General features: G+C 43.1%; 1 protein-coding gene across 1 annotated transcript in view; it reads left to right on the forward strand.

The window, feature by feature from the left end:
• The window catches only part of STAT1 (signal transducer and activator of transcription 1), a 1,318,258-nt gene that overhangs the window by 1,057,452 nt on the left and 237,472 nt on the right, over nt 1-23,334 (forward strand). The window contains exon 18 of the mRNA XM_040441848.1: nt 12,925-12,977. Coding sequence (XP_040297782.1) covers nt 12,925-12,977 — 53 coding nt within the window. The remainder of the gene's footprint in view (nt 1-12,924; nt 12,978-23,334) is intronic.

Here is a 23,334-nt window from a genome sequence, read left to right on the forward strand (position 1 = left end):
CCCAAGATAAACGCCCAAAAACTGAAAAAACTATGGCTCTCGGACTATGGAGACACTAAAACATGATTTTTTTTGTTTCAAGAATGAAATCATTGTGCAAAACTTACATAAATAAAAAAAAGTATACATATTAGTTATCGCCGCGTCCGTAATAACCTGCTCTATAGAAATATCACCTAACCCCTCAGGTGAATACCGTAAAAACAAACAAAAAAAAACTTTTTATAAAAAGCTATTTTTTGTCACCTCACATCACAAAGTGTAATAGCAAGCGATCAAAATGTCATACACAGCCCAAAATAATGGCAATCAAACCGTCATCTCATCGCGAAAAAAATGAGCCCCTACACAAGACAGTCGCCCAAAAAATAAATAAAACTGTGGCTTTCAGAATGTGGAGACACTAAAGAATATTTTTTTTTTTTAAATGCTTCGTTATGTAAAACTGAAACAAACAACCAAAAAAAAGTTGTCATATTTGGTATTGTCGCGTCCGTGACAACCTGCTCCATAAAAATACCGCATGATCGAACCTGTCAGATGAATGTTGTAAATAACAAAAAGTTAAAACTGTGCCAAAACAGCTATTTCTTGTTCCCTTGCCTCACAAAAAGTGTAATATAGAGCAACCAAAAATCATATGTACCCTAATATAGTACCAACAAAACTGCCACCTTATCCCGTAGTTTCCAAAATGGGTCACTTTTTTGGAGTTTCTACTCAGGAGGGCTTCAAATGGGACATGGTGTCAAAAAACCAGTCGAGCAAAATCTGCCTTCCAAAAAACTTATGGCATTCCTTTCCTTCTGCGCCCTGCCGTGTGCCTGTACAGCAGTTTACGACCACATATGGGGTGTTTCCGTAAACTACAGAATCAGAGCCATAAATATAAAGTTTTGTTTGGCTGTTAACCCTTGCTTTGTAACTGGAAAAAAAATATTAAAATGGAAATCTGCCAAAAATGTGAAATTTAGAAATTGTATCTCTATTTTCCATTAATTCTTGTGGAACACCTAAAGAGTTAAAGGGCGGGGCGTGGCCAACTGCCGGCATGAGAGCACGCATTTGAGAGCAGCTCCGCTTACCCTCTGTAATCCTGCACCATCCTGACAAACTGCCGACTCTAAGCACAGAGTGGACGGTGTGTAAACGCAGGAGGAGACCCCGCACACCGACGATGAGGCCTAACAAAACACAGACTGCCGTGGAGAGGCTGAAAGAATTCGCTAGCTCTGAGGCCCAAAATGGCACCGCGACCGCATCACCATCGCGCGCGACGGTCACCCGGGGACAGGCCGCTCAGCAGGCAGAAGCTGAGGAACCCACCGAGCCTGAATTCACCCTTAAGGCTGCCTATGACCAGCTGCTGGTGGCGATCTCATCATGCCAGTCCTCGCTCACCGGGAAGCTGGAGGAGGTGAGAGTTGATGTCAGCTTGCTCCGCCATGACATACAACAATTGCGGGATCAGGTCAAGACCACTGAGGACCGAGTATCAGCCCTGGAAGATTTGACCGGACCGATTGAAGGGAGAGTGCAAGACCTGGAGAGATCTGTGGGTCAGTGGCAACAGAAGTGTGACGATCTGGAAAATAGATCGCGCCGCAATAATGTGAGGATCTTGGGCCTACCTGAGAAAGCTGAGGGCAGAGATCCGGCGGCGTTCCTGGAGACCTGGTTCAAGGAGCAGTTTCCTGAGGCACCCTTTACTCCTGCTTATGCAGTGGAGAGAGACCATCGTGTTCCAGCCAGACAACCACCACACGGGGCTCCCCTAAGACCACTTCTGCCGCGTCTTTTGAATTGGAGGGATCGTGACCTTCTTCTTAGTCAGGCTAGGAACAAGCAAGATATCAGGCATGATAATGCAAGGATCTCCCTTTTTCCGGATTTCTCGGCTGATCTCCAGAAGAGAAGGGCCACGTTTGTAGCGGTCAAACGCCGTCTCCGTGAGCTAAATTTACAGTACTCTATGGCCTACCCAGCTCGCCTTAGAGTAATAGATGGCGACAAGACCGTCTTCTTTAGCGACCCCAGAGGGGCTGAGGACTGGGCCTCGAGGATGGCTGCGCGTCCTCCTCCGTGTTGATTTGCTCATCATTTACACAGCAAGTATTACCTGTCCCTTCATGTCTACCATGGGTGGGACGTGTTCAGAGACTCCCTGACTTTATTGCGAGTTATAGAGGCTTTCTGCCATGTTATAAAAGGCCGCGTCACCTTGCAGGCCTCAGGAGAGGGCTAGTTTTGTCCTCAGGGGTTTCTACGATTTTCTCTGTGGACGATGTATCAACATGTTCCATTTTCTTGAGTTAATGATGGCAGTTTTCATGATTTAGATGTAATGAGGGAAGGAGCAATACCTGTGTGGTATTAACAACCATCTACACCATACAGGTCCCCGAGTTTAGGACCATTCAGTTAGTCGGTCCTGTACCTGACACACTCAGGTTATTCATGTTATTGTTATATGCTGTGTTATTGTATGCTCAAGTATACTCGTATCAAGTATGGCCAAATTTCTTCAACTTATTTGCAGGGAGGCTGTTGTATTGGGGGGTTCAGGTGTCTGAACTGACTGCACACGTATTGTATGAGGGGTTATATGTCCTTGATTCAACAATTGTATCATTATGGCCCCCTTGAGAGTCATGTCATGGAATGTCAGAGGTTTGGGAGACCCTAAAAAGAGGATTGCAGTATTCTCCCAGATTCGGTCCTTTAATCCTCACATATTGGGACTTCAAGAGACCCATCTCACCCCGGAAACGGGAAATAGGCTTAAAAAACCCTGGGCCCAGCATTTATTTAGTGCCTGCAGCAGTTCACACTCCAGAGGAGTTGCACTCCTGTTTCATAGAAGCCTTAAGTGTGAGATTCATCACTCTATGGTCGACCCAGGAGGCCAGTATATTTTCATATTTGCTCATATTGACTGTGTCCCCTATGTGATTGTCAATTTGTATAATTCACCCCCTGCATCTCTCTCCCTGCTGCAAGCAGTCGTGGGTTTTGTGACTCATTATCCCACTGCTCGCTTCATGTGTATGGGAGACTTTAACCAGGTGATGAGTGAGGATTTGGACAGATTTAGTGGCAGGGCGGACAGAGTGGGGATGGGTGGTGAAAGTACGTCCCTTGCTAGGATTTCTCAGGAGATGGGATGGATAAATGTGTGGAGGGCTAGGAATCCACATACTAGAGAATATTCATGTTTCACACCCTCTAGAGGCGCTCTATCTAGAATAGACTACTTGTTCGGCAACTCCATAGTATATACAGACTTGGTCGACATTCACCACGGACCGCAGGGACCCTCTGATCATGCCCTGGTGTTAGCTGAGCTGGCAATCTCTAACTCTCCTAGCTCGGGCAGTAAAATGCATGTTCACCCTTTTTGGCTCACCCTATTTGGTTTAACAGACAGAGTCCCTGATCAGCTGAAAGTGTTTTTTGAGGTCCAGAATGCTTCTACTGATCCCTTATTACTGTGGGAAACATTAAAGGTGTATCTCAGAGGTTGCCTTAAGTCCTCCATTTCATATGTCAAGAGAGAAGCGCAGCGTAAAGAGGAGGATCTACATGCTAGTTGCAAGGTCGCAGAGAGGGCGTTTACTGAGTCCCCCACGGAGGAGCATAGAGTGGAGTGGCTGTCTAAAGGTAGACAATACATGTTGTACTTGGAAGAAAAGAGCAAGAGGAAACTTTTTTTTCTTAAGCAACAGGCGTTTGAGACAGGCAATCAGGCAGGGAAACTACTTGCGCATATAGCACGTGCCAACACTATGGCTCCACCAGTACTTCGCCTAAGAGAGATTGATGGACGCATAGTGGAGACGATTCAAGATATATTAAAATGCCTCCATGCTTTTTATGCGGATCTATATAGGTCGGCGGCTAATTACACTGAGCAGGATTTAGTATCATATCTTAGTGAAGTTTCCTACCCTAGACTAAATGATCTGGACAGGGGTATCATGGAGGAAGATATCACTTTGGAGGAGGTGGAAAGAGCTATCATGGACTTGCCATCAGGAAAGGCACCTGGACCGGACGGCATTCCGGTGGAGTTGTATTCTAGGTATAGGGAGACTGGGCCCACAGTTGCTGAAGCTGTATAGAGCTGCGCACTCTGGCGGATCACTGCCGGAATCGATGTACAATGCCTCCATTGTTGTGATTTTAAAACCCGGCAAGGATCCGCTGGACTGTGGATCTTATCGTCCAATTTCGCTTTTGAACTTGGATTATAAAATCCTGACTAGGATTCTAGCTAACAGATTGAACAAGGTGATAACGTCTGTGATACACTCTGACCAATCAGGTTTTATGCCAGGGAAATCCACCTCGGATAACATCAGGAGAGCGCAAGTGATTGCGCAGGTGGGGGTTGCCGAGAAAGCAAGGTGGGCATTAGCCTCTCTAGACACGGCTAAAGCTTTTGACTCCCTAGAGTGGCCCTTCTTAACAGCTGTGTTGAGGAGCTTTGGCTTTGGTCCCAATTTTATTAGATGGATTGGCATACTCTATAATTATCCCTCTGCATGTATCCAGCTCAATGGCTCATACTCTGAAAAGATCTCTCTACTTAGGGGAACTAGGCAGGGATGCCCGCTCTCGCCTCTTTTGTTCGCAATAGCGATAGAACACCTGGCAATAAGAATTAGACAGGGTCCAATCTACACAGGGGTGTCTGCAGGAGGCAGGGAGGATAGAATAGGATTGTATGCGGACGACCTGATCCTGTTCATGTCTGACCCGGAAGTGTCCCTCCCGAGAGCGATCGAAGTCATTGCGTCCTTTGGGCGATATTCTGGACTACACATAAATTGGGGAAAGTCTGCCATCATGCCTCTATGGGCACACGAATGGCCGGATTGTCACTACAATTTGCCTGTAGTTGATAGGTTCAAATATCTAGGGGTAGTGATCACTAAGGCACCGCAGCTCTCCTATACCTTGAATATCAAGCCCCTAGACACAATGTTTCAGGATAAAATAAAAACGTGGGAGTCCCTCCCATTGTCAGCTATGGGAAGATTGAACCTGGTGAAAATGGTTCTGTTACCCAAGGGTTTATACCTGTTGTCTCATGCCTGCACCCCGATTCCCCAAGGATTCTTTAAGCGCATTCACGCTCTGATCACGGCCTTTGTCTGGGGTAAGGCTAGAAGGAAGCTCTCGCTCCCGGTTCTTCAGAGGTCAAAACTGCAAGGGGGTGCTGCCCTTCCTGACTTTTTTCTATACTTTATAGCAAGTCAGTTAAGATTTTTGAGGTACTGGGTCACTGAGGCCCCAAGGCCCAATGCAGAATCTTATTTGCATGAGCATCTGCAAGTTTCTACATTATGGCCCGTACTAGAAGGCTATGGACATTTACAAAAGTGCACTCTTCCAATTCACAAATTAGCCCATCAGATATGGCAGGCGTCCAAGTTGAATACGTATAAAGATCTACCTAGTGAGATTCCCATATGGGATAACTGCATGTTCCCCCATTTATCACGGTTAGAAGGGGTATCAGAGTGGAGGAGACATGGGATTCGAGTATTGGGGGATATATATGAGGGAGGTCAGCTGATCACATTCTCTCAAATCCAAGACAGATTTCTGGTGCCGCATACCCTCTTCTACAGGTACCTCCAGCTGCGACATGCACTACAGGCCCAATTTCGAGGTGGAAATAGATGCATATCTAAGTATCCTATCATTGGGGTTCTGAGATCCCAGGGCCCTAGAGGGATAGTATCAGTCCTTTACACTCATTTGCTTGATTGTCGTATGCTGGTGACCCCATTGGCTGTCGAGGGCAGGTGGAAGATGCTCATACCTTCGTTGACTTCTGAGGAGTGGGGGGAGGCTCTGGTAGCCCCAACTAGAGTGTCCCCTTCTATTAACAACAGACTGATTCAGCTCTTTATCCTACACTACAGCTATCTAACTCCCACTAGACTTCAAAAGATGGGTAGGATTGATCACTCCAGGTGTCATAGATGCAGTGCGGAGGGTGCTAACTTTTGGCATATGATCTGGGATTGCCCAATCATCCATCAGTATTGGGTATCGGTACTGGAGGTTCTCAAGGCCCTGGTCCCTCCGACATTGCAGCTGTGCCCCAAGATGTGTATCCTGGGCATAGTGGATGAGGAGTCTTGGTCACATTATCATAGAATTTTCTTGAAAAGAACACTGTTTTTAGCTAGGAAGGCGATTGCTCTTCGATGGATAGGAGATTCCCCCCCTCAAAGGGACAGTGGCTCTCTCTGGTAAATAGTGCGGTTTCCATGGAGAATATAGTCTATAATCATAGGGGATGCCCGCAAAAATTTGATAGGGTTTGGGGCGATTGGTGTTCATCTCCACTTACTCTGCATAATTCGCGCCTGCACTCGACAGCTGGCGACCCTTAGGGGCTCTCTTAACACATGAGGTGGTGTCTGATGGACAGCCCTGCATTTACTACTAACTGTTCATTTGAGTATGTAATGTGCCTGTATCGTTCTGTTTTATAAATGCATCATCTGTGCAACTATCATGTAAAATCTACATATATGACTTCAGCTACATGTTATTTTAGCCTCAAAAAAGCATTGTATCTGCATTCCTGATTGGCCCATGCGTGGGTCATTATGATGTCCTGTGTGTACCATACTTGTCTTATTTTCCTTTAATAAAACGAGTTAAAAAAAAAAAAAGAGTTAAAAGGCTTCTGTCACCCCCAAAACACAATTTTTTTTGGGGAGCTTTTCAAATCCTGCGCCTGTCTTCATTCGGCGCAGGCGCTCTGAGAGAAGGAGGCTCGCCTCCACAGCACTCCCTCAGTGCGCCTGCACCGATGACGTCACCGAAAGAGAAGACGTCATCGCCGCAGGCGCACTGAGGGAGTGCTGAGGAGGCGAGCCTCCTCTCAGAGCGCCTGCGCCGAATGAAGACAGGCGCAGGATTTGAAATGCTGACAGGGCCAGCCGGAGGAGACTTCTAAGCCTTGTAACGTCCCCAAAAAATAAAATGGCATTCACAAAATGATCCAAACATGAAGTAGACATATGGGTAATGTAAATTAATAACTATTTTTTGAGGTATTACTATGTATTTTATAAGTAGAGAAACTGAAACTTGGAAATTTGCTAATTTTTCCAAATTCTTGGTAAATTTGGTATTTTTTTTATAAATAAAAATAATTTTTTACTCCGTTTTACCAGTGTCATGAAGTACAATATGTGATGAAAAAACTATCTCAGAATGGCCTGGATAAAAAAAAGCGTTTTAAAGTTATTCACACATAAAGTGACACTGGTCAGATTTGCAAAAAATGGCCTGGTCCTTAGGGCTCATGCACACGACAGTTTTTTGCGTTCAGTATACTGGCCGTTTTTGTAGTTCAGTATACGGAACATATACTGAACCATTCATTTCAATGGTTCAGCAAAAAATACTGAAGTGTCTCCGTGTGCATTCCGTTTCAGTATTTCAGTATTTCCGTACCGTGAAAAGATAGAACATGTCCTATTCTTGTCCGCAAATCACGGTGCTTGGCTCCATTCAAGTCAATGGGTTCGCAAAAAAAAACGGAACACATACGGAAATGCATCCGTATGTCTTCCGTTTCCGTTCCGTTTTTTGCTGAACCATCTATTGAAAATGTTATGCCCAGCCAAATTTCATCTATGTAATTACTGTATACTGTATATGCCATACGGAAAAACGGAACGGAAAAACGGAACAGAAACGGAAACACAACGGAAACAAAAAACGGAACAACGGATCCGTGAAAAATGGACCGCAAAACACTGAAAAAGCCATACGGTCGTGTGCATGAGGCCTTAAGGTGAAAATTAGCCCGGTCCTTAAGGGGTTAATTGAGAGGGCCAGGCAGTGTAAACGACATCATGCCTGGCCCTGTCAATCAAAATGGATTGAGCGCAGCAGCTGAGGCTCTTTATATAACAGCAACACGCCTTTTTCTCCAAGCGACACATTTACATATATTAAACATAATTTTTCTAAGCAAAGCGGTCATATAAGGACACAAAACACAGATGCCTTCAGCTGCCAAGCACCCATGCAACAGGTTGGCGAGTTTCATAGGTAAAAATCTGCTGACAGATGCCCTTTAACTCCTTAAGGACACAGCCTAATTTCACCTTAAGGACCAGGCCATTTTTTGCAAATCTGACCAGTGTCACTTTAAGTGGTGATAACTTTAAAACGCTTTGACTTATCCAGGCCATTCTGAGATTGTTTGTTCGTCACATATTGTACTTCATGACACTGGTAAAATGAAGTCAAAAAATTTCATTTTTATTTATAAAAAAAAATACTAAATTTAGCAAAACATTAGTAAAATATTGTAAATTTCCAAGTTTCAATTTCTCTACTTCTATAATACATAGTAATACCTCCAAAAATAGTTATTACTTTACATTCCACATTGTCTACTTCATGTTTGAATCATTTTGGGAATTATATTTTATTTTTTGGGGATGTTACAAGGCTTAGAAGTTTAGAAGCAAATCTTGAAATTTTTCAGAAATTTTCAAAAACCCAATTTTTAGGGACCAGTTCAGGTCTGAAGTCACTTTTCGAGGCTTACATAATAGAAACCACCCAAAAATGACCCCATTCTAGAAACTACACCCATAAAGGTATTCAAAACTGATTTTACAAACTTTGTTAACCCTTTAGGTGTTCCTCAAGAATTAATGGAAAATAGAAATACAATTTAAAAATTTTACTTTTTTGGCAGATTTTCCATTTTAATAATTTTTTTTCAATTACAAAGCAAGGGTTAACAGCCAAACCAAACTCAATATTTATGGCCCTAATTCTGTAGTTTACAGAAACACCCCATATGTGGTCGTAAACTACTGTACGGGCACACGGCAGGGCGCAGAAGAAAAGGAATGCCATACGGTTTTTGGCAGATTTTGCTGGACTGTTTTTTTTGACACCATGTCCCATTTGAAGCCCCCCTGATGCAACCCTAGAGTAGAAACTCCATAAAAGTGACCCCATCTAAGAAACTACACCCCTCAAGGTATTCAAAACTGATTTTACAAACGTCGTTAACCCTTTAGGTGTTCCACAAGAATTATTGGCAAATGGAGGTGAAATTTCAGAATTTAAATTTTTGGACAAATTTTCCATTTTAATCCATTTTTTCCAGTAACAAAACAAGGGTTAACAGCCAAACAAAACTTAATATTTATTGAAGCCCCCCTGATGCACCCCTAGAGTAGAAACTCCAAAAAAGTGACCCCATTTTAGAAACTACGGGATAGGGTGGAAGTTTTGTTTGTACTAGTTTAGGGTACATATGATTTTTGGTTGCTCTATATTACACTTTTTGTGAGGCAAGGTAACAAGAAATAGCTGTTTTGGCACCGTTTTTTGTTTTGTTATTTACAACATTCATCTGACAGGTTAGATCATGTGGTATTTTTATAGACCAGGTTGTCACGGATGTGGCGATACCTAATATGTATACTTTTTTTTATTTATGTAAATTTTACACAATGATTTCATTTTTGAAGCAAAAAAAATCATGTTTTAGTGTTTCCATAGTCTGAGAGCCATAATTTTTTCAGTTTTTGGGCGATTACCTTGGGTAGGGTATGATTTTTGCGGGATGAGATGACGGTTTTATTGGCACTATTTTGGGGTGCGTGTGACTTTTTGATCGCTTGATATTACACTTTTTGTGATGTAAGGTGACAAAAAATGGTTTATTTAGCACAATTTTTATTTTAAAATTTTTACGGTGTTTATCTGAGGGGTTAGGTCATGTGATATTTTTATAAAGCCAGTTGATACGGACGCGGCGATACCTAATATGTATACTTTTATTTTATTTATGTAAGTTTTACACAATAATATCATTTTTGAAGCAAAAAAAAATCATGTTTTAGTGTCTCCATAGTCTGAGAGCCATAGTTTTTTTCAGTTTTTGGGTGATTATCTTAGGTAGGGTCTCATTTTTTGCGGGATGAGATGACGGTTTGATTGGCACTATTTTGGGGTGCATATGACTTTTTGATCGCTTGCTATTACACTTTTTGATCGCTTGCTATTACAAAAAATGGTTTATTTAGCACAGTTTATTTTTTTTAATTATTTTTACGGTGTTCATCTGAGGGGTTGGGTCATGTGATATGTTTATAGAGCCGGTCGATTCAGACGCGGCGATACCTAATATGTTTACTTTTTATTTTTCCCCCTATTTTTTACCAATTTTTTTTTTACTTTATTTGGGGAAAATTACGTTTTTGTTTATTTTTACTTGAAACTTAAATTTTTGGGGGGGAAAACTTTATTTTTTCAACTTTTTTTTAACTTAATTTTTTGTCCCACTTTGGGACTTGAGCTTTTGGGGGTCTAATCCTTTACAATGCATTTCAATACTTCTGTATTGGAATGCATTGGCTGTATGAGTAATACTGTGTGTATTACTCATACAGCTTCCGGCCTGTCAGATCCTTAGACATCGCGCTGCCTTTCATGCCATCAGGTCCCCCCTACAGCCGCATGGGGACCCGATGGCACCGCCCGCCGCCGCCGCAATAGGTAAAAGCCACAAACCGCAGGTCTGAATTGACCTGCGGTTTGCGGCGATCACCAACATGGGGAGTCACGGGACCCCCCCGGGCATTTAGCCGTGGTGCCTGCTCAATGATTTGAGCAGGCACCGGCTTCCGCAGGTCAATTCAGACCTGCACGGCGGTGATCAGAAATACACAGGGCGTACAGGTACGCCCTGTGTCCTTAAGTACCAGGACATAAGGGCGTACCTGTACGCCCTGTGTCCTGAAGAGTTTAAAGAGTTTGGACTCCAACAATCTACAATTAGACAAATTGTGTACAAATGGAGGAAATTCAAGACCATTATTATTAGGGATGAGCGAATCGACTTCGGAAGAAGCATGGAACTGAACCCGAACCCGAATTCGAGAAATGTTGGGTGGTGATTATCATACCTTTTTCTGGCATCTCTGAATCTGGTGTTGCCACTCAAAACAGACTGCCTGATCGGTAGGATCCCTGCTCTCTCACATTCTGATGACCTAATTGTGGACCATTGTCTATGGAGTCTTTGAAAGTGAGTAATCACTGGAATCCAGCTACTTCACTCATTCACTTCTATAGATCACCAGTGTGTCAGTTAGCTTCTGCTCTACAAATGACCCACTCACCGATCATTGTAAATTGATTTTATCACTTTGAAGGGGGCAGATTGACCAACTATTCTTATCTGCCTAGGGTACTAAAATGCCTTGTCTCATCCCTGTCTGGCAATCTGTGGTTCACCCCTTGCGCTTATTTTTGTGCTGTTCCATGTCACATGGCACAAACTAGTATTGGGGCTCTTTTCTTTTCACTACTTTATTATCTTGTTAAAGACTTGCGCAGTAAAATATCAATTTTTGCAGATGACCATAAACTGTGTAAAATAATTAACACCAAAGAGAACAGTGTACTGCTACAGATGTATCTTGATAGATTGGAGGCTTGGGCAAGGACTTGGCAGATGAAGTTTAACACTGACAAATGTAAGGTTATGCACATGGGAAGAAATAATGCAAGTCACCTGCACATTCTAAATGGTAAAACACTGGGTAATACTGACATGGAAAAGAACTTAAGAATTTTAGTGGAACGCAAACTTAGGCTACTTTCACATCTGCCCTTTACCTGTCCACTATTGAGATCTGTCATAGGATCTCAATACCAGAGAAAAATGCTTCCGTTCTGTCCCCATTCATTGTCAATGGGGACTAAACTGAACTGAACGAAACGTAATGCACCAAAATGCATTAAGTTCTGTTTGGTTGCGTCCCCATTGCAGACAGAATAACGCTGCAAGCAGCATTTTTATGTCTGCGATGTGGTGTGGAGCAAGACGGATCCATCATGACTCACAATGTAAGTCAATGGGGACAGATCTGTTTTATCGGACACAATAGAAAACGGATCAATTACCCATTGACTGACAATGGTGTTCACGACGGTTCTATTATCGTGACTGAAGCATTTTTGCTGATTCATTACCGATCCAGCAAAAATGCTGGTGTGAAAGTAACCATAACTGTAGAGTGTCAGATAGCTGCTTCCAAGGCTAGTAAGGTTATGGGGTGCATCAAAAGGGGCATAGATGCATGTGATGCCTGCCACTAGTCAGACCACACAGTGAGTATTGTGTATACTTCTGGGCTCCTGTGAACAAGACATAGCAGAGCTGGAGAGGGTTCAGAGGAGGGCAACTAAAGTAATAACTGGAATGGGTGGACTACAGTACCCAGAAAAATGATCAAAATTAGGGTTATTCAGTTTAGAAAAATGGAGACCGAGGGTAGATCTAATAACTATGTATAAATACATCAGTGGTCAGTACAAAGATCTCTCCCATGATCTATTTATACCTAGGACTGTGTCTGCAATGAGGGGACAGTGTTTATGTCTAGAGGAAAGAAGGTTTCTACACAAAAATACAGTAGAAGAGGATTCTTTACGGTAAGAGCAGGGAGACTATGGAACTCTCTACCCGAGGAGGTGGTGAGGGTGAATTCACTAAAACAGTTTAAGAGGGGCCTGGATGTATTTCTGGAGTGTAATAATATTACAGGTTATCGTTACTAGATTTCTGGAGAAGAGTTGTTGATCCAGGAAGTTATTCTGATTAAGTGATTAGAGTTGAGAAGGATTTTTTCCCCCTAAAATGAGAAAAATTGGCTTCTACCTCACAGTTTTTTTTTTGGCCTTCATCTGGATCAACTTGCAGGATAACAAGCTGAACTGGATGGCAAATGTCTTTTTTTCAGTCTATGTTACCATGTTAATATGTGCGGTATAAGCAGGCTTATGACTGGATTCTATGCAAATTGCTATAAATTAATTACATCATTAATTTTCATGTTCTTTATTCTGCAGCTACTAACATGAACAGTACAGATGAATTTATTCCCTGGACTAGATTCTGCAAGGTAAAATATAGAAATAAGTGAGGTATTTTGTAACATTTTTGTAAATTATAAACATACTTTCAATATACATTAACGCCTAACCGACATGTGACATAATAGTACATAACATGTCAGGTCTTTAAATATGGCGTCCGCTCCTGAGTGGAGTGGACGCCATAACTGCCGGGTGCCTACTGTTTTACACAGCAGACACCTAGGGCTAATGTTTTCAACCGGTAAAAATGTCAGTAGCGAACATTTAACCCCTTAGATCTGAGAGCACAAAACCCAGAAGTGCTGCACTTACAGGTTTGGAACGGTTCTCTCAGGCAGTGATCGGGGGAGCCATTCATTGTCTAAACGGGCAAGTTGCAACACTGAGAGGCATTGACAATTCGCAAAAAAGTTTGCTTCTCACCAAGCAAGCACTCTTTGGGGTAGATGAGGGGGAGGGTGACAGAGAGGAGGCTGAGGAAAGTGAGGTAGCTAGCTGGGTAACAGTTAGAAAGCGGGGTAGAGGGAAGAGTGCCAGGGAGGCTAGCCCTGATCTGACACACCCCAACAAGTTTGCACGTTTGGCAGATGAGGGGGATTTCAGTCCAGGGACGGCACTGCTGCAGCCGGACACTTCCACTGCCAGTCAGGGGAATGTCAGCTCCAGTAAGCTGGGAACCAGGAGAGCAGGGCAGGCCAGACAGGTGCTGGTAGTGGGAGACTCTACCAGCACTCTCATTATTAGGGGAACAGATAGGGCAACCTGTCACAAAGACCATGATCGCTGAACAGTGTGCTGTCTTCCTGGCGCTAGAGTTCGACACATCGCGGATCGGGTTGACTGATTACTGGGAGGGACTGGAGAAGATCCAGCGGTCATGGTCCATATTGGAACCAATGACAAAGTTAGAGTTAGGTGGAGAGTCCTTAAAAATGATTTCAGGGTTTTTGTTCAAAAGCTTAGGGCAAGGACCTCAAAGGTAGTATTTTCCGAAATACTGCCTGTACCACGGGCCATTCAAGAAAGGCAGCGGGAGATTAGGGAGATTAACAAGTGGGTCAAGAACTGGTTTAGGAAGGAGGGGATGAGTTCCTGGAGAACTGGGCCGACTTCTCTCTCGGCTACAGGCTCTATCGTAGGGACGGGCTGCACCTCGATAGGGAAGGGGCAGCTGTGTTGGGGAGGAAGATGGCTAGAAGGTTGGAGGAGTTTTTAAACTAGGGACTGAGGGGGAGGGAAATTACATTATAGGAGGGGAAGATAGTGCAGTTAGAGACCGGGGGCAAGGTACTGGGACTGGGGGAGGAATGGAAGGAGGGACTAGAACAGTTCAGAAGGAAAGGTGTAGGGTAAAAAATATACATAAACTTCTCAAATGTATGTATACTAATGCCAGAAGCCTGACTAATAAAACTGGGGAACTGGAATTAGTGATGTGGGAGGAGAACTATGACATAGTGGGAATAACGGAAACATGGCTGGATGATAGCTATGACTGGGCAGTTAATGTACAAGGTTACAGTCTGTTTAGAAAGGATTGTCAAAACCGGAGAGGGGGGGCGGGGGGGGGGGGGGTATGCCTTTATGTAAAGTCTTGTCTAAAGCCCACACTCCGGGAATATATAAGTGAGGGACATGAACATGTGGAGTCACTGCGGGTAGAGATACATGGAGCTAAAAACAATAATAAATTACTAATGGGAGTTTACTATAAACCACCTAATATACACAGAAAATCTACTACTAAACGAGATAGACAAGGCGGCAAATCATAATAAGGTGGTTATTATGGGGGACTTCAACTACCCAGATATAGACTGGGAAACTGAAACTTGTATATCTCATGAAGGAAACAGGTTCTTGGCAATAACCAAAGACAATTACCTCTCCCAGGACCCGACTAGAGGGACGGCCATACTGGACTTAGTATTAACCAATAGGTCTGACAGAACAACAGACGTGCAGGTTGGGGGACACCTGGGAAATAGTGACCATAAAGTAATAACCTTCCAATTATCATTCAAAAGAGCGTTTCTACAGGGAGGAACAAAAATACCAAACTTCAAAAAAGCTAAATTTAGCCAACTAAGAGATGCCATAGGCCTAACTAACTGGGACAAAGTCCTCAAAAATAAAAATACAGCCACAAAATGGGATATCTTTAAAAGCATCCTAAAATCTCATTGTGAGAGGTACATACCGTATGGGAATAAAAGGTTAAGGAACAAAAATAAACCAATGTGGATAAATAGAACTGTAAAGAAAGCAATGAATGACAAAAATAAAGCATATAAATCACTAAAACAGGAGGGTAGCACGGAAGCACTGAAAAACTATAAGCAAAAAAATAGAACATGTAAAAAACAAATAAAAGCGGCCAAACTAGAGACCGAGAGATTAATTGCCAAAGAGAGTAAAACTAACCCTAAAATGTTCTTCAATTATATAAATGTTAAAAAGTATAAATCTGAAGGTGTCGGCCCTTTAAAGAGTAATGAGGGGGGAGTCGCAGAGAGCGACGAGGAGAAATCAAAGCTGTTAAATATTTTTTTCTCCAATGTATTCACTGAGGAAAATAAACTGTCAGATGAAATGCTGAATGTAAAAATAAATTCCCCATTAAAAGTGTCCTGTCTGACCCAGGAAGAAGTACAACAGCGACTTTAAAAGATTAAAATAGACAAATCGCCAGAATCGGATGGCAAACACCCCCGTATCCTAAGGAAATTAAGTAATGTCATAGCCAGACCCTTATTTCTGATATTTTCAGACTCTATACTGACAGGGAATGTCCCACAGGATTGGCGCATAGCAAATGTGGTGCCAATATTCAAAAAGGGTCCAGAAACCGAGCCTGGAAACTATAGGTCGGTAAGTTTAACATGTGTTGTGGGTAAACTGTTTGAAGGTTTTCTAAGAGATGCTATCCTGGAGCACTTCAATGAAAATAAGCAATTAATGCCATATCAGCATGGCTTCATGAGGGATCGGTCATGCCAAACTAATTTAATCAGTTTCTATGAGGAGGTAAGTTCTAGACTTGACAGCGGCGAATCAATGGATGTCGTATATCTGGACTTCTCCAAAGCATTTGACACTGTACCACATAAAAGGTTAGTATATAAAATGAGAATGCTCGGACTGGGAGAAAATGTCTGTATGTGGGTAAGTAACTGGCTGAGTGATAGAAAATAAAGGGTGGTTATTAACGGTACACACTCAGATTGGGTCACTGTCACTAATGGGGTACCTCAGGGGTCAGTATTGGGCCCTATTCTCTTCAATATATTTATTAATGATCTTGTAGAAGGCTTGCATAGTAAAATATCAATTTTCGCAGATGACACTAAACTGTGTAAAGTAATTAACACTGAAGAGGACAGTATACTACTACAGAGGGATCTGGATAGATTGGAGGCTTGGGCAGATAAGTGGCAGATGAGGTTTAACACTGACAAATGTAAAGTTATGCACATGGGAAGGAACACATACTAAATGGTAAAACACTGGGTAACACTGACATGGAAAAGAATCTAGGAATTTTAATAAACAGCAAACTAAGCTGCAAAAACCAGTGTCAGGCAGCTGCTGCCAAGGCCAATAAGATAATGGGTTGCATCAAAAGGGGCATAGATACCCGTGATAAGAACATAGTCCTACCACTTTACAAATCGCTAGTCAGACCACACATGGAGTACTGTGTACAGTTCTGGGCTCCTGTGAACAAGGCAGACATAGCAGAGCTTGAGAGGGTCCAGAGGAGGGCAACTAAAGTAATAACTGGAATGGGGCAACTACAGTACCCTGAAAGATTATCAAAATTAGGGTTATTCACTTTAGAAAAAAGACGACTGAGGGGAGATCTAATTACTTTGTATAAATAGATCAGGGGTCTGTACAGAGATCTATCCCATCATCTATTTATCCCCAGGACTGTGACTGTGATGAGGGGACATCCTCTGCCTCTGGAGGAAAGAAGGTTTGTACACAAACATAGAAGAGGATTCTTTACGGTAAGAGCAGTGAGATTATGGAACTCTCTGCCTGAGGAGGTGGTGATGGTGAGTACAATAAAGGAATTCAAGAGGGGCCTGGATGTACAGTTGTGTTCCAAATTATTCAACCCCCAATGCTGTAAAGGGTTTTAGGGAATTTAGTGTACATTTGTAATTGTGTTCAGAATGAAATCTTACAAGGACTTTTTAAGGAGCAATTATGGCAAAATAAACGGGAAACAAGGCGCTCATAGGGTAGTAGTTTTTGGTATCAGATTTAGAGAGTGTACTGTTTCAATTATTACACTCACCTTCTGGTGTTGTGCTTGTGTCAGTACAACACTTGCAAAGGCGGAGGGGGGGAGAGAGGGTCGATCAAAGGGGGGTATGCTGCCGGTATCTTCTCAATCCTTGGAGTTGCCAGCACTCCAGAGGAGTGATGTAGAATACTGAAAAAGAGCTGTGTACTGACTCGTACACAATGTGATACCTCTTGGCGCAAAACCACAACTGCGAGTGACGTCTTTTTAAAACGTTATTTATTCATTCGAGTGACAACGCGTTTCGGAGTGAGAATACTCCTTTATCAAGTCTTTGGAGCTGGGTACATACAGTTGGTGCGACTGATCCAAATGCTTGGTGTCGGGGTCCTGTATGTGTAGCGCAGCTTGGGGCACATACAGGACCCCGACACCAAGCATTTGGATCAGTCGCACCAACTGTATGTACCCAGCTCCAAAGACTTGATAAAGGAGTATTCTCACTCCGAAACGCGTTGTCACTCGAATGAATAAATAACGTTTTAAAAAGACGTCATTCGCAGTTGTGGTTTTGCGCCAAGAGGTATCACATTGTGTACGAGTCAGTACACAGCTCTTTTTCAGTATTCTATAAGGACTTTTTAAAGAACCAAATGCAACTAAAATGACATCAATTGTTTTTGTAATACAGTATTAAATGTTTTTTTTGTGATTTCTTCATTGACACAATTATTCAACCCCTTAAAGACTACCACTCTTAAGAACAGAGGTTCATTCAAGTGTTTTCGATCAGGTATTGAAAACACCTGTAGATGTCAAGGAGCAGCAATCAAGCATAATAAGCACCAATTAGGCAGATTTAAAAGGACTGTGATACTCAGCTCCTTCTAGACATTTACTGATGTGTTTACAAACATGGTAAAGTCAAGAGAATGGTCCAGGAAGACAAGAGAAGAGGTGATTTCTCTTCACAGGAAGGGCAATGGCTATAAGAAGATTGCAAAGATGTTAAATATACCAAGAGACACCATAGGAAGCATCATTTGCAAATTCAAAGCAAAGGGCACTGTTGAAACGCTACCTGGTCGTGGCAGAAAGAAGATGCTGACTTCGACTGCTGAGCGCTACCTGAAGCGCAAAGTGGAGAAAAGTCCCCGTGTGACTGCTGAGGAACTGAAAAAAGATTTGTCAGATGTGGGTACTGAAGTTTCAGCTCAGACAATAAGGCGCACACTGCATAATGAAGGCCTCCATGCCAGAACTCCCAGGCGCACCCCCTTGCTGTCTCCAAAGAATAAGAAGAGTCGACTGCAGTATGCCAAAAGTCATGTGGACAAACCACAAAAGTTTTGGGATAGTGTTCTGTGGACTGATGAAACAAAATTAGAACTGTTTGGGCCCATGGATCAACGCTATGTTTGGAGGAGGAAGAACAAGGCCTATGAAGAAAAGAACACCTTGCCTACTGTGAAGCATGGCGGGGGGTCAATCATGCTTTGGGGCTGTTTTGCTTCTACAGGTACAGGGAAGCTTCAGCGTGTGCAAGGTACCATGAATTCTCTTCAGTACCAGGAGATATTGGATGAAAATGTGATGCAGTCAGTCACAAACCTGAGGCTTGGGAGACGTTGGACCTTTCAACAGGACAATGATCCCAAGCATACCTCCAAGTCCACTAGAGCATGGTTGCAGATTAAAGGCTGGAACATTTTGAAGTGGCCATCGCATTCACCAGACTTAAATCCGATTGAGAACCTCTGGTGGGACTTAAAGAAAGCAGTTGCAGCGCGCAAGCCTAAGAATGTGACTGAACTGGAGGCTTTTGCCCATGAAGAATGGGCGAAGATACCCGTAGATCGCTGCAAGACACTTGTGTTAAGCTATGCTTCACGTTTAAAAGCTGTTATAACTGGAAAAGGATGTTGTACTAAGTACTAAGATTGAATGTCACTTGGGGGTTGAATAAAACTGATAATGATGTGAGCACAGAAAAGACATTTGTGGTTATTTCATTATAAATGTTATGTTATATTTGTCTGACTTACAAATGCCTCTTTGATTTAATTGTAGACAAGATGACTAAAATGATCAAAATCAATGTCAAACTGGCCAAAACACTCAATTTCAGTGGGGGTTGAATAATTTTGAACACAACTGTATTTCTGGAGTGTAATAATATTACAGGCTATATCTACTAGAGAGGGGTCGTTGATCCAGGGAGTTATTCTGATTTTTGATTCCCCTAAAGTGGGGAAAATTGGCTTCTACCAAACAGTTTTTTTTTGCCTTCCTCTGGATCAACTTGCAGGATGACAGGCTGAACTGGATGGACAAATGTCTTTTTTCGGCCTTATGTACTATGTTACTATGTTACTAAAGGCCAGGGCCTGCTGGAGCACCAATGCCTTTTTACATGTATATTCCAGTTTAGGCCAGCAGGTGGCAGCATTATATTGGAGTATACCGATTGTTGTATATTGTAATGCAGCGGTCCCCAACCGCCGGGCCGCGGCCCAGGACCGGACCGCGGAGGATTGTTAGCCGGGCCGCGGCGATCAGGGCAGTCTTTAACTCTGTACTAATGAAGCGCTTCCATTAGTACAGCGCTTCCTGGTCCTCGGCTCGGCTATCGGCTGTGCATGGCTGCGCACAGCGTGAGGTCTCTCTGTGACCTCACGCTGTGCGCCGCTATACACAGCCAGGCGACAGCAGAATGAAGAGGATCGCGATGGTGACCAGGAGCAGGAGAGGTAAGTGGGTTTTTTTTGTTTTTTTTTATTTGCACTGTGGGCTGATGGCTGACCTGGGGGACATGGGGCTGACATGAGGGGCTAATGGGGGGCTTATGGCTGACATGAGGGGCTAATGGAAGGCTTATGGCTGACATGAGGGGCTAATGGGGGCTTATGGCTGACATGAGGGGCTAATGACTGACATGAGGGGCTAATGGCTGACATGAGGGGCTAATGGGGGGCTTATGGCTGACATGAGGGTCTAATGGGGGGCTTATGGCTTACATGAGGGGCTAATGAGGGGCTTATGGCTGACATGAAGGGCCAATGGGGGGCTTATGGCTGACATGAGGGGCTAATGGGGGGCTTATGGCTGACATGAGGGGCTAATGGGGGGCTTATGGCTGACATGGGGGCTTATGGCTGACATGAGGGGCTAATAGGGGGCTTATGGCTGACATGAGGGGCTAATGGGGGCTTATGGCTGACATGACGGGCCAATGGGGGCTTATGGCTGACATGAGGGGCTAATGGGGGGCTTATGGCTGACATGAGGGGCTAATGGGGGGCTTATGGCTGACATGAGGGGCTAATGAGGGGCTTATGGCTGACATGAGGGGCTAATTGGGGGCTTATGGCTGACATGAGGGGCTAATGGGGGCTATGCTAGGTTAGAGAACCAGGGCTGAGGCTATCCTGGCTCATTCAGAAGGGATGGAAGGTGGGGTTAGGTGTGCCGTTTGTGTGGTTTTTTTTTCTGCTCCTTTTCTCTCCCATTCCGTGCTACTCTCTCCCTCCCGTCCTTCGGGGCCCGAATAATACCCAGATAACGGCTAAATCCAAGAATAAATTACATGAGAATTATCTCGTGGAATATTAGGGGCTTGAGCAGGAGCATAAAAAGAGAGTTGTGGTTTTTTCCGCAATACACAGGTCTCTCCCTGCTACAGTCTGCTTGCAAGAAACACACCTGACGAGCGAGAAGATTGTTGGGGTTTCCAGGCCGTGGATGCAGCACTCCTTCCATTCAGTATATTCTTCATATGCGAGAGGGGTGAGCATATTAACCCCTTAAGGACTCAGCCCTATTTCACCTTAAGGACTTACGCCATTTTTTGCAAATCTGACCAGTGTCACTTTAAGTGCTGATAACTTTAGCCCCTTAGGGACCCATGACTTACCGGTACGTCGTGTATAGTTCCAATCACCGCCGCCCGGCGGGCGGTGATCGGAACCTGGTGCCTGCTCAAATCATTGAGCAGGCACCTAGGCTAAATGCGCGGGGGATGGTCGCGCGACCCCCCCCCCCCCCCTGTCGGCGATCGCCGCAAACCGCAGGTCAATTCAGACCTGCGGCTTTCTATAGTGCGGCGGCTGTGCCATCGGGTCCCCATGGGGCTGTGGGGGGGACCCGATGGCATGGAAGGCAGCGCGATGCCTTCCTGAGGCATCTGCGCTGCCTTCCGGTGAAGAGCCTGTGAGATCCAGCCCCCTGGATCTCACAGGCCCCGGAAGCTGTATGAGTAATACACAGTATTAAGCCTCATTCACACGTCAGTGTTTGGTCAGTGATTTTCATAAGTGATTGTGAGCCAAAACCAGGAGTGGAGCCTCCACAGACATAAGGTATAAGGGAAAAATCTGCACGTGTTCTGTGTTTAGACCTGCACCTGGTTTTGACTCAAAATCACTGATGAAAATCACTAACCAAACACTGACGTGTGAATGAGGCATTACTCATACAGCCAATGCATTCCAATACAGAAGTATTAGAATGCATTGTAAAGGAATATACCCCCAAAAGTGGGAAAAAAAAAGTGAAAAAAAAGTTGAAAAAATAAAGTTTCCCCCCCAAAAATTAAAAGTTTCAAGTGAAAATAAACAAAAACGTCTTTTTCGCCAAATAAAGTAAAAAAAAAATGAGTAAAAAATAGGGGGGTAAAAAAAAGTATAAATATTAGGTATCAACGCGTCCGTATCGACCGGTTCTATAAACATATCACATGACCTAACCCCTCAGATGAACACCGTAAAAAATAAAAACTGTGCTAAATAAACCATTTTTTGTCACCTTACATCACAGAAAGTACAACAGCAAGCGATCAAAAAGGCGTTTGCCCACCAAAATACTGCCAATCAAACCGTCATCTCATCCCGCAAAAAATAAAACCCTACCTAAGATAATCGCCCAAAAACTGAAAAAACTATGGCTCTCAGAATATGGAGACACTAAAACATTATTTATTTTTTGTTTCAAAAATTATATTATTGTGTAAAACTTACATAAATAAAAAAAAGTATACATATTAGGTATCGCCGTGTCCGTATCGACCGGCTCTATGAAAATATCACATGACCTAACCCCTCAGATGAACACCGTAAAAAATGTAAAATAAAAACTGTGCTAAATAAACAATTTTTTTTCACCTTACATCACAAAAAGTGTAATAGCAAGCAATCAAAAAGTCACACGCATCCCAAAATAGTGCCAATAAAACCGTCATCTCATCCCGCAAAAATCATACCCTACCCAAAGTAATCGCCCAAAAACTTGAAAAATTATGGCTCTCAGACTATGGAAACACTAAAACATGATTTTTTTTGCTTCAAAAATGAAATCATTGTGTAAAACGTACATAAATTTTAAAAAAAAGTATACATATTAGGTATCGCCGCATCCGTGACAACCTGGTCTATAAAAATATCACATGATCTAACCTGTCAGAAGAATGTTGTAAATAACAAAAAATTAAAACGGGGCCAAAACAGCTATTTCTTGTTATCTTGCCTCAAAAAAGTGTAATATACAGGGAGTGCAGAATTATTAGGCAAGTTGTATTTTTGAGGATTAATTTTATTATTGAACAACAACCATATTCTCAATGAACCCAAAAAACTCATTAGGGGATATCTGCGTGTGCAGGTGACTATTACTGTGCATAATTATTAGGCAACTTAACAAAAAACATATACCCATTTCAATTATTTATTTTTACCAGTGAAACCAATATAACATCTCAACATTCACAAATATACATTTCTGACATTCAAAAACAAAACAAAAACAAATCAGTGACCAATATAGCCACCTTTCTTTGCAAGGACACTCAAAAGCCTGCCATCCATGGATTCTGTGTGTTTTGATCTGTTCACCATCAACATTGCATGCAGCAGCAACCACAGCCTCCCAGACACTGTTCAGAGAGGTGTACTGTTTTCCTCCTTGTAAATCTCACATTTCATGATGGACCACAGGTTCTCAATGGGGTTCAGATCAGGTGAACAAGGAGGCCAGGTCATTAGATTTTCTTATTTTATACCCTTTCTTGCCAGCCACGCTGTGGAGTACTTGGACGCGTGTGATGGAGCATTGTCCTGCATGAAAATCATGTTTTT

This window comes from Bufo bufo, chromosome 7, assembly GCF_905171765.1.
Source record: "Bufo bufo chromosome 7, aBufBuf1.1, whole genome shotgun sequence".
Taxonomy (NCBI): Eukaryota; Metazoa; Chordata; class Amphibia; order Anura; family Bufonidae; genus Bufo; species Bufo bufo.